The sequence below is a fragment of the Hyperolius riggenbachi genome, chromosome 2, assembly GCF_040937935.1.
Source record: "Hyperolius riggenbachi isolate aHypRig1 chromosome 2, aHypRig1.pri, whole genome shotgun sequence".
Lineage (NCBI taxonomy): Eukaryota > Metazoa > Chordata > Amphibia > Anura > Hyperoliidae > Hyperolius > Hyperolius riggenbachi.
In genome coordinates, this window is record NC_090647.1 from 509,505,959 (window position 1) to 509,524,178 (window position 18,220).

An 18,220-nucleotide genomic window follows, 5' to 3' on the forward strand; every position below is an offset into this window, starting at 1 on the left:
TACATTCGACGCGGAAATGCATGGTGTGTATCCAGCATTAAGCCTGTGTTAACCCTTTGAATGCAGTTCTAGTAAAAAAAACAAAAAACTGCTGGTTGTATATAATATGCTGTAAATAATCTATTAGACCAAAGTAGAACTGTTGAGTTTCATTCCGCTTTAATAGCAGATTTCTCTGTGCCATATCACTAGCCACTGTATTTTACACTTTTTTTCCCAAATTCACTAACGTTTTTGCTTCGGTAATTTACCAAAGATCCATGCCTCAATTCACGAAACCCTGCTCGGTAAGTGTCACTAAGGGCTTGTTCACACCTATGGCTTGATTCACTAAACCGTGATAACTCCAATATCACACCTTATCAAAGATATCACACCTTATCAAAGTTAACACCCCTGGGGCCTGATTCACAAAGCGGTGCTAACAGTTAGCACCCTGGTGAAAAGCCCTTTATCATGCCTAAACTCAGTTTAGGCATGATAAGTTTAGGTGTGATAAGTTTAGGTGTGATAAGTTTAGGCATGATAAGTTTAGGTGTGATAAGTTTAGGCATGATAAGTTTAAGCGCCAACTGCGTTAGCACCGCAGTGCACAGCTGATCAAAAGTTTTGCGCTAGCAAAGACTGGTGCACTTCGTATAAAGTTTAATGGCGCTGCTTTGCGTGCGGGACTTTGCAAGCAATCTAAACTTATCTAAACTTAGCATGCCTAAACTTATCACACCTAAACTTATCATGCCTAAACTTATCACACCTAAACTGGCTTTTCACCAGAGTGGTGCAATGGTTATCATGCCTAAAGTCTCTAACTGGGTTAGCACCACTTTGTGAATCGAGCCCCTTATCAGAGTCAGAGTAGCACAGCTAGCACTACGAACTTATGCCTGCTAATTGGCAATGGCACTCGTCCTGTCCTGAGCCCCTGTGGGTTCGTAGCGCTCGCTATGCTACTCTGATAAGGCTTGTTAACTTTGATAAGGTGAGATATCTTTGATAAAATGTGATACTTGAGTTATCACGGTTTAGTGAATCAAGCCCTATGAGCGTTTGCTGATTTTTTTTTAAGCTCTGGCAGTGGCGTAGCTAAGGAGCTCCGGGCCCCGATGCAAGTTTTACAATGGGGCCCCCCCAAGCACTCTATACATAACAATTGATACGGCGCACCAAAACCTGCCATGGCAACTACAGTGTCAGAGGTGCAAGAAGGGGATGAAGAGCAGCTTGTTAATGATTACCACTATTCAAAGTATCTATAGAAGTGATTATTGCCAGCACAGGCCCAATAGAGAGCTAATACTGTAGTTGAGGCATGGCCCTTCGGGGCCCCTCTGGCCCAAGGGCCCCGATGCGGTCGCAACCTCTGCAACCCCTATTGCTACGTCCCTGATGCTCTGGCGATTTTGCAAATCGCTCTAACAGCGCTTGTGCAATGATTTCCTATGAAAGTGTTCATATTTGAGTGTTTGGATTTTTTTTTTTAAATCGCAAAAGTGCTACCTGTACCATTTTCTGAGCGTTTTGGCTCAATGGAACGCATAGGGTCATTGCAAAGCACTTGAAAATGCACTTTGTATTGCCATTTCTGGAGCGCTTTGATGAATAAATACATTGCATTTATAAATTTCCGGGTTAAAAAGGAAGCGAGTGAAAAGTGAACAAGTGAAAAAAACAACCGCTCCGCAAAAGTGCTTAGGAAAGCACTTAGAAAACCACTTTTCTAAGCCGAAATCGCTCTGAAAGCGCTTGTAAAAAGGCTTACAAAACCACCCCCCATAAATCGCCGGTGCTTGCGATAGCGCTGGCAATTTATAATGTGAACAAGGCCTTACCGAGCGGGCAGGCAGAGAGCTGTATGTATGAGTCAGAGGTTTTCTGTGCAGTGTATCCTGTCATCCCTTTAGATGTGCTGAAGCCACCAGGGGGAGCTCTTCTGTATGCCAGAATACATATTTTCACATCTAAAGGGATGAAGAATAGCCCTCAAAATTGTCACCTTCCTCTACTCTGATACGATGAAAGACCCACCGATACCCTGTCACATCAAATCAAATTGAGAAGCAGGGCTGTGTGGCTCTCCCTATTGGCTACCTGGCTCTCTTTAAAGGCTGTCTGTCAAATCTATCACACAGAGACAGCATGGAGAGAGCAAGTTATCGGCTGCTGTGAGTTGCAGAAAAATATGAAACACTTTTGCCTGGTAAACCGAATACAGAAATCTTTGTGAATTGTAATTTCTTGACATTTCCTGAGACAATTACAGCACAAGTCGGTAATTTACCTCACTAGTCAATGATGTTCATTTTCAGTGCTGTAACAGGTTTAGTGAATCGTAATTAGGGAAGGTGATTGGGAAAATCAGTTGTTTGCGGCATTACTGAATGCGGTAATGCTTTGTGAATGGACTCCATAGTAGTTAAACTCTGTGCACCTATTTCTGAGTACCTCCGCTGAACCCCTGGGCACCACTTGAACCCCGCTACCACTATTTAGAGTTTGGCTACATGATAGACATTCTCCATTCACCACCGCTGCTATCTTCTCTCTGGAGTTCACCGACATAGTATTCGAACTCCATGCGCTGCTAAGTCCTACCACTGATATTAGCCAGAATTTGGCTGTACAGCGCTGAAGAGGATGTCAGTGCTATACAAATACTAAATAACAATAATAGTCAAGTATATATTACACACCGCTACAACCACAATTAACATTCGGGTCTATGGCAGCATCCCCATTACCAGCTAGTTGTGGGCGACAAATTCTGTGCTTCTGCTCCACATTGAAAACAAGCTGTTTAAAGAGGAACTTTAACCAAGGATAGAACTTCATCCCAATCAGTAGCAGATACCCCCTTTCTCATGAGAAATCTTTACCTTTTCTCACGTAGATCATCGGGGGGTCTGTATGGCTATTGTGGAGGACCCCCTCCCCCCCCCCCAGTATGCTGTCATGACCATGATCCTGACAGTTTGCTGTCTGTGAACCACATGGCATTGTGGGAAACAACGTCTGTTTCCAATTGTCAAGCAAGCAATTTCCCCCTCTGTGCATATAACTCTACAGACAGTTCCTCTTTAACTTTTTTGCTTTTTTAAACTTAAAACAAGACTATTACTGATCTGGAAGAGAGAGCAGGTCTGGATTACAAAAAAAAATAATGATAAAAAAAAGTCCTAAAGATTTACTTTACAGTCTGCCTCAGATGACACAAAAGGTCAAAATGCCCGTGGGTTTGCCTAAAGCTGAACAATGAACCACACTTTAAAGAAACGCATAAAAGGAAAAATTAAGCTTAAATTACAAAAAAAGTACAATTAATGAGAATGCTGAAATATAATTCTGTGTTATTTCTGAGTTGCAATCCACCCACCCCTGTGCTACCAACATGCTGGTGTTGATAATTGATTTTTCAAAGATTAGATTGTCAGGGCAGATATAAAGAAATCCAATTAGTTTGCACAGGCACGCCAGGATTTACGAGTGATACATTTCAGCAGCACTTTTAATTGATTGGTCTGCTGTCAATGCGCACTGCACCACTGCAAATTGTTTTCCCCCCTTTCTGTACAAGTATTTAAAATGTAAATAAAATACATATGCTATGAAAACATTTCAAAGAGGTCCTGATCAAAGTAATATCTGTTAATGGATAGCACACATAATAATTACAGGATAAAAGAAAAACAGAGGGAAACCGTTACTTAGCGTAAATGAATATTCATCAGGTTTGAGTTGTAGCTGTGAGAGCTGAGGCAGCTGTTAAAGTGACCCTTTTCCTCTTCTGCGTATAATGAAATGAACTCAGATTTGAGAAACAGGACATTTTGCTGTAGTTTTTCTGAACTTTGCATGCTCAATTCGTTTACATGAATATGTTGCATGCATTTGCCAAGGTACTTTTCACGCAAGGGGCTTGATTCACTAAACCGTGATAAGTCATATCATGGCCGTTTTCGTACGCATTTTCACAATTGTGACTTATTGCGCGGAATCGCAAATTTTTGTGTGAAAAGATATTGTTTACTCACGAAAATTCGCGATAATTCGTGATTGCGTGTGCAAATTTGCAATTGCACTCAAACGCAAAAATTAGTGCGAAAACGACCGTGATATCCCTTATCACGGTTTAGTGAATCAAGCCCAAGATGTTTTAAAGAAGAGCTGTCAGCCATACTGTCTCAGAAAAAAAACACATTTATAAGTAGATAAATACTTGTTCTACTTACATAACATATGTATTGCTCTGTCCACGTTTTGATTTTAATGATTTTTCTACTGCAAAAAAAGAGAAAATCCTTCTTAGCATTTCCCATATTAACTGTGGCTATTTTGAAGCCAATCCTGATTTCCTCCCTTACTCTCCTTTGCCTGATTGTGTATTCATTGCCCGCCCTCCACTATAGAAAGTGTATTGTCTCAGCATGAGAAATATTGGCCAATCAGAGAGGAACAAAGGTGTGGGAGGGGAAAACAGGAGGGAAAGAGGCTTCAGACAATCAGGCTGCATTAGTCTGAGGGGAAAGTAGAGAATAAAAAAGGACAACCCAGCATGCCCTGCAACTTCGTTGGTGCGTACCAAATTTTGTGTGTACCAAATAAGAGTCAGGTAATCTGGGGAATGATCATTTATCAACAAGAAAAGTAATAGTGATTTTAACTTTTGGATTGCCTGGTTAGCATCCTTATTACTTGTTTACCAGATAAAATTAACTTCTTGCTGCCAACTCCACGCCAATTGGCATGAACGCGGCGGCAGCCCCAGGACTGCTCCACGCTGATTGGTGTGAACGGTCTTCTATGGGGCTAGCAGGAGAGTGCGTACGCTGATGCACGCGCATATCCGCTTGGAAGCAGAGCCGCTAGGAGATCGCCGCTCGGAGACTGTTAGACATAGAAACCGCCGTCTAATATACCTGTACAGAGCTGCGATCTAAGGCTGTCCCCCTGGGGGACACAGAAGCAATCGGCGATCGCAGTGGTTGGCTGGCCGGGGGAGGGAGAGAGGGAGGGGACATAAATAAAAAAAAAATTTTAATAAAAAAATAAAAACAAAAATATTTGTAATAAAAAAACAAACATTAGGGGGGCGATAAGACCCCACCAAAAGAGAGCTCTGTTGGTGGGGAGAGAGGGGGGGGAATCACTTGTGTGCTGAGTTGTGCGGCCCTGCAGCGAGCTCTTAAAGCTGCAGTGGCCCAATTTAGGAAAATGGCCTGGTCTTTAGGGAGGTTTAGTACCGCAGTCCTTAAAGGGAACCTAAACTGAGAAGGATATGGATTTTTCCTTTTAAAATAATACCAGTTGCCTGACTCTCCTGCTGATCCTGTGTCTGTAATACTTTTAGCCATAGCCCCTCAACAAGCATGCAGATCAGGTGCTCTGACTGAAGTCAGACTGGATTAGCTGCATGCTTGTTTCAGGGGTGTGATTCAGCCACTACTGCAGCCAAAGAGATCAGCAGGACTGCCAGTCAACTGGTATTGTTTAAAAGGAAACATCCACATCCCTCTCAGTTTAGATTCCCTTTAAGTGGTTTAAGAATTGATTTTTTTATTTTATGCTCGACAGTTACACTTTAAAGGACACCTGTACTGAGAGGGATGCGGAGGCTGATATATTTATTTCCTTTTAAAGAATACCACTTGCCTGGTGTGATGCGTTTACCATATTTCATAATCCAATACGTCATCACATATTAGTCACAAGCATTAGAACTGACAATTAAACTTTTCTCTATATGAGCTGAGCTGACAGAGTCACATCAAAAGGGGCTTTTCCCACTACCCCATCAGGTTAAATCGTCGTCCATCTTCCACCTACTTAAAAATACCTCATATAAGTTTGAGGGGCAGATTCAACCAAGAGACAAATCTCTTTCTAATCGAGTCTGATTAGAGAGAGATTTGTTGGCTTCCATACACCACATGCCGATTCCCAATCGATTTCAGTATGAATCGGCCAAGCCTGCCGCATTCGCCACCTCGCAGCTGTTTACCGTGTATAAAAGTATGTATATGTATGTTTGTGCATTTATACATTACCTGTCCTGTGTCCGTCTTTGGTGCCCATCTGTCTTCAAATTTTCTGCTCTTCTCTATACACGCCGGCCATGTGGTGCATGTGTGACAGACAGCACACGCCCACAGGCAGTATGTATGGGAAGTGTAGCGGCGGATTCAGAAGACGCGCACTGCGACACAGGACGTGTAATGTATAAATGCACGTACATATACATGTGCATACATATATACACAGCGCTGGGAGTTACGTCACCATTTCCGTATTGCTTGCCGTTACCGCTGCGTACATGATCGAGGAAGTCAGCCCTACATCTTGTAGCATGTCCGATCGACTAATGCGACCAATTTTGCCCCAAAATTGGTTGCATTGTCAATCAGGCATGCACTTGGCGGCACCCATTTTCATCCGATTCAATTATAATAATCGGAATCGGATGGTCGATTGGCCGCCAAGTCACTAGATGTATGGCTACCTTAATGCTGGATACAAGCCATGCGTTTCCGCGTTCGATGCGTCCATCGATACGCATCGATTCAAATATTCCCGACATGTTTCACGTTTCGATGGATCTTTAGGTCGATTTGCTATACTTTACATGGCAATCGACCTAAAAAATCATCGAAATGCGCTCGGAAATGCTCGGAAATAATTGAATCGGCGCGTATCAACGGACGCATTCGACGCGGAAACGCATGGTGTATATACAGCATTAGCCTTCATGGCTCTAGTTCAAAGACTTTCTTCACTACCAGATCTCCCGGCTTCAAAGATTCTTATCTGATTTGTACACACCCAGCTGCTCCCACCAGCTGAAGCCAGTAATCTCCATATTTTCTTCATATTTCATACAAGTTTTTGGGCTCATCCTGGTGCCTGTTCTGAGAGGTTTCCAGACGAACTCGATTTTCAAAGCCATAGGAAGTGCTGGTTTGAAGCAGCATGGTATTACTAAGCATGTAACAGCCCTCATGTTTCATACATGCAGACTTGTGGTGCTTCGCTGAGTGCCAATGCGCAATCCGTTTTTTGATCAGACTCTCGTGCGCAGGACAATCACATTCTGCCATATTTTATCTCTCTGGGGCAAGAACTGCCCCCAGTTCCAATTACCCAAGGCTGGACTTTAGTGCGTCATAGTCACTCCCAGCTGGAGAAGGGAGGAAAACCCATTGACACACATGGTCCATGGTCCATTGTCTATTATCTGTTGTGGAATACCATCCCCAACACGCCCGCAGGACATGGGCAATCACCATTTTGGATTATTCCTCACTAAGACTTCATCATGTGGTATTTTGAACTTTTCAGACATTTTCCTAATTTCTCATCTCTTACTTTCTGTATTCAACCAATCTGTTCTACTGTCAGATGTATTTGTTTGGCAGTTTTAATGTATATTTGTGTGTATACTTTTTTTAATACGTCAGTCTGTGGTTTTCAGTTTTCATCAAGAACCAAGTCCGACGAAGCAGTGGTGTAGCTAAGGAGCACTGGGCCCTGATGCAAGTTTTACATTGGGGCCCCCATGCACGCTATACATAACAATTGATATGACTTACCAAAACCTGCCAATGGCAACTACAGTGTCACAGGTGCAAGAAGGGGATGGGGAGCAGTTTTTAACCTCCTCAGTGGTAAGCCCGAGCTGAGCTCGGGCTAAGCCTCGGGCATAGCTCAGGCCCTGGTTAGACAATTTGCTCAGTTTTTACTTTGTTACATGCAGCTAGCACTTTGCTAGCTGCATATTTGTTCCGATCGCCACCACTTCGCGACGATTCGTCGCTACCTGCCGCGTTAGAAGCCCCCCCAGACCCCTTGCACAGCCTGGCCAATCACCGCCAGGCTGCGCTATGGGGTGGATCGGGACTCCCTCCGACGCCATGATGTCATTCCAATGGTCGCCATGGTGACTGGGGAAGCCAAACAGGAAATGCCGTTCTGAACGGGATTTCCTGTTTGCTCTGATCGCCAGAGGCAATCGGAAGGGGTGGGGTGATGCTGCTACACAGCGGCTATCATGTAGCTAGCGCTAGGCTAGCTACATGATTTTAAAGAAAAAAATTTAAGTGCTGCGCTGCCCCCTGGCGGTTTTAATAGACCGTCAGGGAGGTCAATGATTACCACTATTCAAAGTATCTATAGAAGTGATCATTATGAGTATAGAACCAATAGAAAGCTAATACTGTAGTTGAGGGCGGGCCCTTCGGGGCCCCAATGCAGTCCCACCCTCTGCACCCCCTATTGCTACGTCCCTGTGATGAAGGCTTTTTATAAGCTGAAAGCTTACTTTTTATTCATCTCTAAGTTAGCCAATAAATGGTATCATCCTGATTCAAAACTTCTTGCTTTTACTGATTGCTAACATGGTACTACACTACTGCTTCTACTAAATTTTATAATAAAATTAACGACTGTATCATTCTAGTTTTGCCCTTATTATCTGGCTATTCTGATCGCTGAGAACTCCATGTTTGAGACAAACTACGACATTCTTATTTTTTATAAATTGTTGATTTAGCTAGTTAGGTTGCGACTAACCGTTTCCTTCCTTTAGGAATAATTAGCTTTCGAGATCTCTATCTTGTAAAATTTAGAGAGTGGTGGTAGCATTTTACTGATTGTACAGACAATCAAGATTCTATCATGTATAGGCACGTCGACCAAACTTAAATGTTTATTGTGCTCTCTGTGGATTCGGCCTCCAGAATTCTCTAGTGGATGAAACCTGTACGGGAACTGAGGCATAAGACGATGGGATTGGTGAATGATTGTTTCAGGTGGTATTTTTTTTACAATATTCCTTTATAATTTGCCCATTGTAAAATCTTTCCTCACCCTGATTTATATACTGAAATTTATCACAGAGGGTGACATATTTAATCCTCTCACATACAGCTCCGCGGAATGTTTGATTTTGAGAATTTCCGAAGCTAGTGAAAATAATGCCTGGTCTCCCAGAATGCTTTGGGAGGAGAATTCCACTTAGCTAAGCAGCCTAGGCTAAGCATCATTGATAGGGCGGGGCTACTTGCCAATATACTGCTATTTATAGATGTAGGAATTGTTCCTGATGCTAAAACCAGAAAAAAATGACATAAAAGTGGGTATCATGACTAATTTACTGCATTCTACTGTTTGTCACTACAGTGGCTCTTTAACACAAGTTCATATAAGAACTAGCATTAGAGATCATGTTGGTGACTGGCTGCATACATAAGCCTAGAATGCTGGAACTGGATGCGATGAGAGGCACAAACAGGCCCAGATTTACATCACAGGAGCCTATAGATACAGATGTACTGGCACCCTACTCCTCGCCCTCCACAAACCTACTAACCTCTGCCAAACCGCACCACAAATGTGCTGGCTGTCCCAGCTGTCACTTTTCCCTTACTTCCCTTGACCATCATAGGCAGCTACAGGTGCCCCTTAGTATTAGGTAGCCAGAGAGGTACGCCCAAGTATTAGGCATACCTCCCAACTTTTTGAGATGAGAAACCGGGACACTTAAGCCACGCCCCCGACCACGCCCCCAACCACAACCCTAGTCAAAAATTACTAATTACTTACTATTCCTCGTCGCATATGGGCATCTCGTCTTCTCCGCTTCCTGTGACGTCAAAGGAAGTAGTTGGAAGCAAGAGATGCCAGTACGCGAGGAAGATGGTAAGACTGCCGCTCTGCTGCGCTTGTATCTCGCCATACAGGGGGACACTGGGGGGCACATTCGGAGGGAGGGGGGACAAGCTTGACCCGCATCCCGCACACCACAGCCGCGGTTGGCGCCTCGATCCTTTTTTTTTCCTCCGCTGCCTCCTCTGCTGCCTGCCGGGACACAAGGAGGGGTATCCCGGGACAGTGGGACCCCTCCCCCAACCCGTGACGGTCCCGGCAAAAACGGGACGGTTGGGGCCCCTGGTATTAGGTAGCTAGAAGAACCTCAGCATTAAGGAGCTAGAGGTGCCCCTGAATAATGAGAGATCTCGTCAGTGAAATGCAGAGAGTGGGGTTACACTCTCATCAGGATTCTGCATAGGAGGCACTCGGATAGGGGTGTGAGCCGCCTTTACATCATCAAGCACCTGCAGGCACGTGCCTACAGTGCCTTATGGTAAATCCAGCCCTGGACTGCATACATAAGCCTAGAATGCTGGCATTGGAGGTGATGAGAGACACAAGTATATGGATTATTTCAGGAAGTGTGCTCTCCCCTGCGACAGTCCTAGGCTTGGCTTCCCTTCTGCACAGTACCGTCACAACGCTAATTCCGTCCAGACTGCTGGAATAAAAACACATTAACCTTCTCTACTGTAACCATCACACATGTGGGCCAAACAGCAGAAAATACACAGAGTTCCGTTTAACTCTTTACTTGAAACGTCCCGCGCGACAGGAATGACCTTGTCTGTGCCGTTCTCTGATAATCTGTCTTTATCAAATGGAAAATTAGCTCAGACTCACAAACCAGAACCTTTCCCAGGAGGATAATCTGCAATGATGCCTCGACAGAGATGAACGAGCTGCTGAAAGTTGGGACTGTACTGTACATACAGAGAACTATCCAAACTACTGAAACCATTATGGTTACAGAAACAGCATTGTCATTGTTCATGGCTGAATAATGCAGCAAACAGGCACACGGAGTGTTTACAGTGTAGGCATGCATACAGGTGAGCAAATATACATCAAATAACCAGCCTCATAACATCAGTCCCCTCCCCCCCCCGTTCACTAAAAGCATTCCCAGAAACCTGAGCCACCATTCGCTTCTAATAATATTATGCAGTAGCATTGTAATGCTGTTTGTAGGGGGCTGAACCGAGGCATAGGTAGGGTTTTCAGCTCCCGTGGAAAAAGACAGTCTTTGCGCACCCCCTGGACAAAATTGGTGTGGCCACACTTCAGAATGTGGTCGTAGTCATGGGTGAGGTCAAACGTTATTGAAATAGCCATATGTGCCCCTTCCCTTTCAAAGGCCAGATGTGCTCCCTGTGTTCCCCCCATTTACATAGCCAGGTGTGCCCCCCTCCCCCTAAATAAACTTTTTCTGCTGCTAACGCTTCGGCATTAGCAGCAGAGAGAAGCAGGGGCACTTCGGGCAGCCAGCGAGCCACCTTTCATGTATGTGGGGGTGCAACAGCTGTGCTATGCGCCCTCACAGTGCTGCGCCTGGGGACACATGTCCCCCCTTGCCCCCCCCCATAGCTATGCCTCTGGAGCTGAAGTAGGTAAACACGATGTAAAATGGTTTGCAGTGCCCTAATGATGGCTGGGAAAACACTGTCAAGCTGAGCAGTGCAGGGGGCCAACAGGTGTTGTATGGCTGTGCCTTAATTATTGGTATCTTGCATTCAATGACAGTCGAGCTGGTTCACACTAAAAGAGTTTTTTCTTAGCGCTTGTGATTGTAAAAGTTCTTGCTACTGTAATGCTATGTGTTTATTTTCACTTGAGTGATGTGATTTTATGACAATCACCCATAGCAATGCATTAGCAAGAGCTTTTCGAGTCAGAAGCGCTTAAAAAATTGCAATGTCAACCAGCCCTCAGACTTGGTTCGCACATAAAAAGGTGTCCAGTCCTGTCCTGTCAGTTTTTGACAGTTGGCATCAGTTTTGCAAGTGTTTCTATGACTGCTTTCACACATAAATCTGTACATTCCGGTCCTGTCTGGTCAGTTTTGTATGTATTTCTTTGGGTGGGTTCACACATAAAGCTGTACATTTCCAGTCTGGTCCAGTCCTGTCAGTTTTGTATCAGTTTTGTATGTGTTTCTATGACTCTGTTCACACTTAAAGGGAACCTGAAGCGAGTGAAATTATTTAAAATAAACACATGACATAGCTGCAAATGAATATGACATATTTACCTCACCATCAGTTTGTCTCAGAAGCTCACCATTTTCTTCTTCAAGGATTCCATCCAGTTCTGACAAAATGATACCAGTTGCTGTCAGTTATATATCAGCAGCTGTCAGTTACAACTGAATGTGCAAGGTAATGTCCATGTTTTCCTATGGCTCAAGTGGGCGATATTACAGTTTAACAGTGTGCTAACAAGGAAGCTGTTGGGGGGTAATGACCTTTTTTAAAATGGAAAACGGAGAATTCCATTGATCACAGTGGACAGATGGGACGCAGGAGAGGAGAAAGAGATTGATGAGCAGACTACACGGCAGGTAAGTATGACCTGTGTATGGTTATTTTGACTTTTTATTTTCTGTTCAGGTTCTCTTTAAAAGATGTACATTTCCAGTCCAGTTCTGTCAGTTTTGTATCAGTTTTGTATGTGTTTCTATGGGTCAGTCAGGTAAAACTGACAGAAAACTTGCAAAACAGACAGGACTAGACTGGACTGGAAATGTACAGATTTATGTGTGACCCAGGCTTAATGCTTGGTTCCCACTTGAGCCAGATCAGCAGGAGCGGACAATGTAATGTTCACTCCGATGGTGTAGCTGTAGCCTGGGGCAGATGAGTTACTCCCATAGGCTATTGCGTTTCCACAGCGTTTTTTTTCTCCTTCACTTGATAATCGCCGTAAAGCAGCCTTGTGAGAACAGACACTGTCCATTGTCATAGGCTTTCATTACATCCACTTCCCGTTCCAAGTCTGGAAAAATGGTTAGAGCGTCACGTCCCACTCCCGGCCTCCCATTCCGATCCGATGAATATGTAGGATCCATTTACACGTGTTTTCGCCCTGCTGAATCGGATAACACAGTGTCCATTTTAGTTTTGTGAATCGAGCCTGCAAGAACCTCAACAAATTATACTCGTTATAGGTCGAAAATATTCTGCACCAAAAATGATGTTCCTAATCCCAAAATATCAAAGCAGTGTAAGAAAAAAATTTGTAAAAAACTGAATCAACAGCAATAAACACAAGGAGACATCCAGTATCGAACAACTGATCAGATTGAATTAGAAATTATGTCTCCTTGGTTAATACAGATTGCCAGGGGCGGCGCCAGGGGGGTGCAAGGGGGTGCTCGAGCACCCCCTAGAATTGTCCAAGCACCCCCAAAGCACCCCCTGGAGTGAACTGACTTCAGGCGTCTAAAAGACGCCAAGTCAGTTCACACAGCGGCAGCACGGAGCAGCAGGCAGGGCTACGGTAAGATGGCCGCCCGGAGCCCTGTTCTGCAGACTTCGAGTCTGCAGTGCATGGCTTCAGGCGGCCATTTTCCCGTAGCCCTGCTCTCTGCATGCAGGCAGGAAGTCTCGTCGTGACGTCGGGAAGGAAGAGGATCGTGGGCGCGCGGGCGCTGCGCGCCACAATGAGGTCGGGACTCGGGCCAGGAGGTCGGGAAAGAAGGTCTTCTGGCTGTAGGTGAGTAAATGGGTTTTTCTTTTCTTTTTCAGGTGGTGCTTATTGGGGTCATATCTGCTACCGATTGTGCATATTGGGGTCATATCTGCTACGGATTGTGCATATTGGGGTCATATCTGCTACGGATTGTGCATATTGGGGTCATTTCTGCTACCGATTGTGCATATTGGGGTCATTTCTGCTACCGATTGTGCATATTGGGGTCATTTCTGCTACCGATTGTGCATATTGGGGTCATTTCTGCTACCGATTGTGCATATTGGGGTCATTTCTGCTACCGATTGTGCATATTGGGGTCATTTCTGCTACCGATTGTGCATATTGGGGTCATATCTGCTACGGATTGTGCATATTGGAGTCATATCTGCTACCGATTGTGCATATTGGGGTCATATCTGCTACCGATTGTGCATATTGGGGTCATATCTGCTACCGATTGTGCATATTGGGACCATATCTGCTACCGATTGTGCATATTGGGGTCATATCTGCTACCGATTGTGCATATTGGGACCATATCTGCCACCGATTGTGCATATTGGGACCATATCTGCCACCGATTGTGCATATTGGGACCATATCTGCCACCGATTGTGCATATTGGGACCATATCTGCCACCGATTGTGCATATTGGGACCATATCTGCCACCGATTGTGCATATTGGGACCATATCTGCCACCAATTGTGCATATTGGGGCCATATCTGCCACCGATTGTGCATATTGGGGCCATATCTGCCACCGATTGTGCATATTGGGGCCATATCTGCCACCGATTGTGCATATTGGGGCCATATCTGCCACCGATTGTGCATATTGGGGCCATATCTGCCACCGATTGTGCATATTGGGGCCATATCTGCCACCGATTGTGCATATTGGGGCCATATCTGCTACCGATTGTGCATATTGGGGTCATATCTGCTACCGATTGTGCATATTGGGGTCATATCTGCTACCGATTGTGCATATTGGGGTCATATCTGCTACCGATTGTGCATATTGGGGTCATATCTGCTACCGATTGTGCATATTGGGGTCATATCTGCTACCGATTGTGCATATTGGGGTCATATCTGCTACCGATTGTGCATATTGGGGTCATATCTGCTACCGATTGTGCATATTGGGGCCATATCTGATAACGATTGTGCATATTGGGGCCATATCTGATAACGATTGTGCATATTGGGGTCATTGGACGTGTTTTTTGTTAAAATCTGCTCACATTACGTGTATTTTCTTGAGAAAACCTGCACAATTATGTGAATTTTCTGGGAAAAGGGTCACCAAAACTTGGGCCCTCTGTCTTTGCGTTGCACTTTTAAAGGGAACCCGAGGTGAGAATAATATTGAGGCTGCCATATTTATCTCCCTTTAAGCAATACCAGTTGCCTGGCTGCCGTGCTGGTCCTCTGCCTCTTATTCTTTCAACCATAGACCCTGAACAAGCATGCAGCAGGTCAGGGGTTTCTGACAATATTGTCAGAACTGACAAGATTAGCTGCATGGCTTGTTTCTGGTGTAATTCAGTTCACTACTACAGCCAAATAGATCAGCAGGGCTGCCAGGCAACTAGTATTGTTTAAAAGGAAATAAATATGGCAGCCACCATATCACTCTCACCCTGGGTTCACTTTAAATTACAGTTAGCCCCGCCCTCATCCGGTCATGACCACGCCCATTTTTTTGCGCGCCGCAGGTTGTAGCCACACCCATTTTTTGCCGCAGCGCGCTTCGCGCGCCGCAGGTCGTCAGCTCCGCCGGAAATTGGTCCAGCACCTGCATAGCACCCCCTAAAAAAATTTCCTGGAGCCGCCACTGCAGATTGCAGCACTCAAGCTACATACGGTACCCACCAGAGGACAGCAGAAGGTGGGTCAGGGGAGATACGTGGCGACAAATGATCATTCCCCCGATCCTGCTTCCGCAATCGCAAAGGTAGTTACTAATGACGTGTGCGAACGGTATTTAGCGTGGGGGTCAAAGGCGATCGTTCTGACCGTGAACGATTGGATCTGTTCTTGTGGTCGTTCAAAGCGAACGATTATCGTGGCAATTGTCTTTCGTTGAACATCGTTTAACAAACTGAAGTTAAACAATGTTGCACATTATTATGAAATATCGTTTGTCACCAGAAGACCACGGAAGATGGATCAGGAAGATACGCAGTGACAAACAGCCATTCCCCGATCCATCTCCCACAATGCGATCGTAGTTACAAATGACGGGTGCGAATGTGTCATTGGACGATTTGGGTAGTTATTGTGGGAGTCTATGGTGTTTGTTCCAACCTTGCATGATTGGATCTGTCATGGTGGTCATTGAAAACGAATTGTCCATTATTGAACATCATTTAACACACTTAAAGAGAACCCGAGGTGGGTTTGAAGAATATTATCTGCATACAGAGGCTGGATCTGCTTATACAGCCCAGCCTCTGTTGCTATCCCAAACCCCCCTAAGGTCCCCCTGCACTCTGGAATCCCTCATAAATCACAGCCACGCTGCTGACAAACAGCTTGTCAGAGCTGGCTGTGTTTATCTCTATAGTGTCAGTCTGCTGCTCTCCCCGCCTCCTGCAGAACTCCAGTCCCCGCCTGCATCCCTTCCCTCCCTGCTGATTGGGGGGAAGGGACGGGGCAGGGACCGGAGCTATGCAGAAGGCGGGGGAGCAGCTGAGACTGACACTACAGATGTAAACACAACCTCACAGCACAGCTGTGATTTATGAGGGATTGCAGAGTGCAGGGGGACCTTAGTGGGGTTTGGGATAGCAACAGAGGCTGGGCTGTATAGGCAGATCCAGCCTCTGTATGCAGATAACATTCTTTAAACACACCTCGGGTTCTCTTTAAGTTAAACAATGTTGCGTGCTATCGTGAAACATTGTTAGCGTAAAAATCTTTTGGTGGATATAAACCTTTACAAATACACAAACAAACAGATATTGCCTTGCCTAATTCAATAGTGCTGTTAGTTGCCTAGCTAGCTGTTCAGCAGAATATCAGCTAAAGCGCAGAAATGATATGGCTAAACTGTTCGGAGATGACTTCTACCATCCAGTTAATTTATACAAATTGATGCATTTCCAATATAGCGTGTCTTATGCATTTTAATCCCATGTAACAGTCTGAGCTTTGTGTCTGTTGAGCGCACTGGCACTTCTGTCTCGGCTTCTGCTTATAATAAAACTCTCCATCCCACAGATGTTGTGGCCTGCCGCCCTCCCTTTTCTGTCTTCTTCTTTTTTTCACGTTGTCTAAAATAAAAAGGATGCCCATTTTCCGCTCCTTCTTTCTTCACAAGACCCTATTTTTCTGCTGTTGTCCCAACAAAGGGTTACTCCCAGGAGGCTCCAATTGTCACGAGATGGAGCGATGATGGCTAGTGATCACAGTCAATAGCTTTGATTAACAATAAGGTAGAAAATTAGCAATGCTAGCAGTCAGCCTTCCTGCCTTCCCCTTTCCATATGCTCAGGAGTCAGGACAGCGTAGGCTGATGATTGCCCCACTCTGGGCAGTCGGCACGCTGAGAGGTAGCGGGGAAGGTGCACTGGAGAGGTTATGATTAAGACACCATAAACATCAAGTAGAAGAGTAAATTGCTGACAAGTTGAGGTCTGCATGAAAGCTACACTCGAGGGTTCCCGATTAAGATGTTTCTCAGAGATGTCTCCTGTCTGCTGTTTGTGTGTGTCCTCCTGCCGTGCTCGGATTTAATTGTGTCTGGATATGTGCTGAATAAAATTGCAACTTCTGTAACTACTATGAGCCCATCATCTGCAGCTGTGATGTTATTCTTGACAGACACGGATGACCTAGAAAGGGGGAGCAACGGAGGAACTTCACCGCCCACGTCCGACAATGACGACAACTCGCTGGTCTACACAGGTAGAGTCAATGGCTTTAAACTTCTAGCTGTCTTCTAAGTTCTTCATGACTATTCGTGCATAATTGCTATGTCATTTTTTAGTTGTATTTTTTTGCAACCGCAGACTTGTGTAAAGGTTCATTCTATTCAAAGCTGATATTTTATCTGTGGATGGTCTGTTGTGACACTTCCCTCTGGGTTCTCAGAATCCTTAGAGACCACCCAGAAAATAACAATAATACCTCCTTGCTGGCTCCAGGTCTCTCCAGCAGGGTGCTCAGTTCTGGCCTCTCCTGCCTTGTAGTCTGTCTTATATTCATGCATTTTCTACTGAGTGTTGAATGTATATATACAAAAATGGTTCCAGCGGGAGGAAACCCAAGAACTTGAGTAGGATCTGTTTTTGGGTCAAACAGAATGTTTTAAGTGAACAGATTGTCCAATAAGGATAAGCACAAAATGTAGCAATAGACCGAAAAGTTATTGTTAATAGAGGTGTGTTCAAGGCCCAAAAGCCATAAGCAGCATTGGTGTGCATGATGCTGAAACCGAGAGAGGGCACTCAACATAATACCGTGTGATAAGATTTACTGAAGTAACACCAGGGATAATATACATTTAACATGTTGTTACATACAGATAGAATAACCATGTGTTTAAAGGGAGAAGAAAGTAAACACCACGGGGCATAAGCACAAAACATCCGTAAAGTTTATAGCTACGTATCTACACTGACAAGGTAGTGCATACTGAGCAATTAGTGCAACCCGCCGCATTACCTAGGTAATGCTAACATTGCTACGATTATGCTCATAACACTATGAGAGTCAGCAGTACAGTAGTACATGCAAATACATGTAGTCTGGAATAGCACGTAGTACTACCTTCTGGCCTTATCAAAGTAAGCCCAGTTTATGCATGAATGCTGTTGCACGTATTCCAACAATTCTTTCTAAGGGTTTGGTCCTCCTCTACAGGCTGTAAGAGTGA

At 44.7% G+C, this 18,220-nt stretch overlaps 1 protein-coding gene across 6 annotated transcripts in view; it reads left to right on the forward strand.

Annotated features, from left to right (window-relative positions):
* Positions 1-18,220, forward strand: part of ROBO1 (roundabout guidance receptor 1) — a 1,398,228-nt gene that overhangs the window by 718,761 nt on the left and 661,247 nt on the right. For all 6 annotated transcript variants that reach the window (XM_068270495.1, XM_068270496.1, XM_068270499.1 and 3 more), the window contains one exon: positions 17,167-17,250. In XM_068270495.1, coding sequence (XP_068126596.1) covers positions 17,167-17,250 — 84 coding nt within the window. The remainder of the gene's footprint in view (positions 1-17,166; positions 17,251-18,220) is intronic.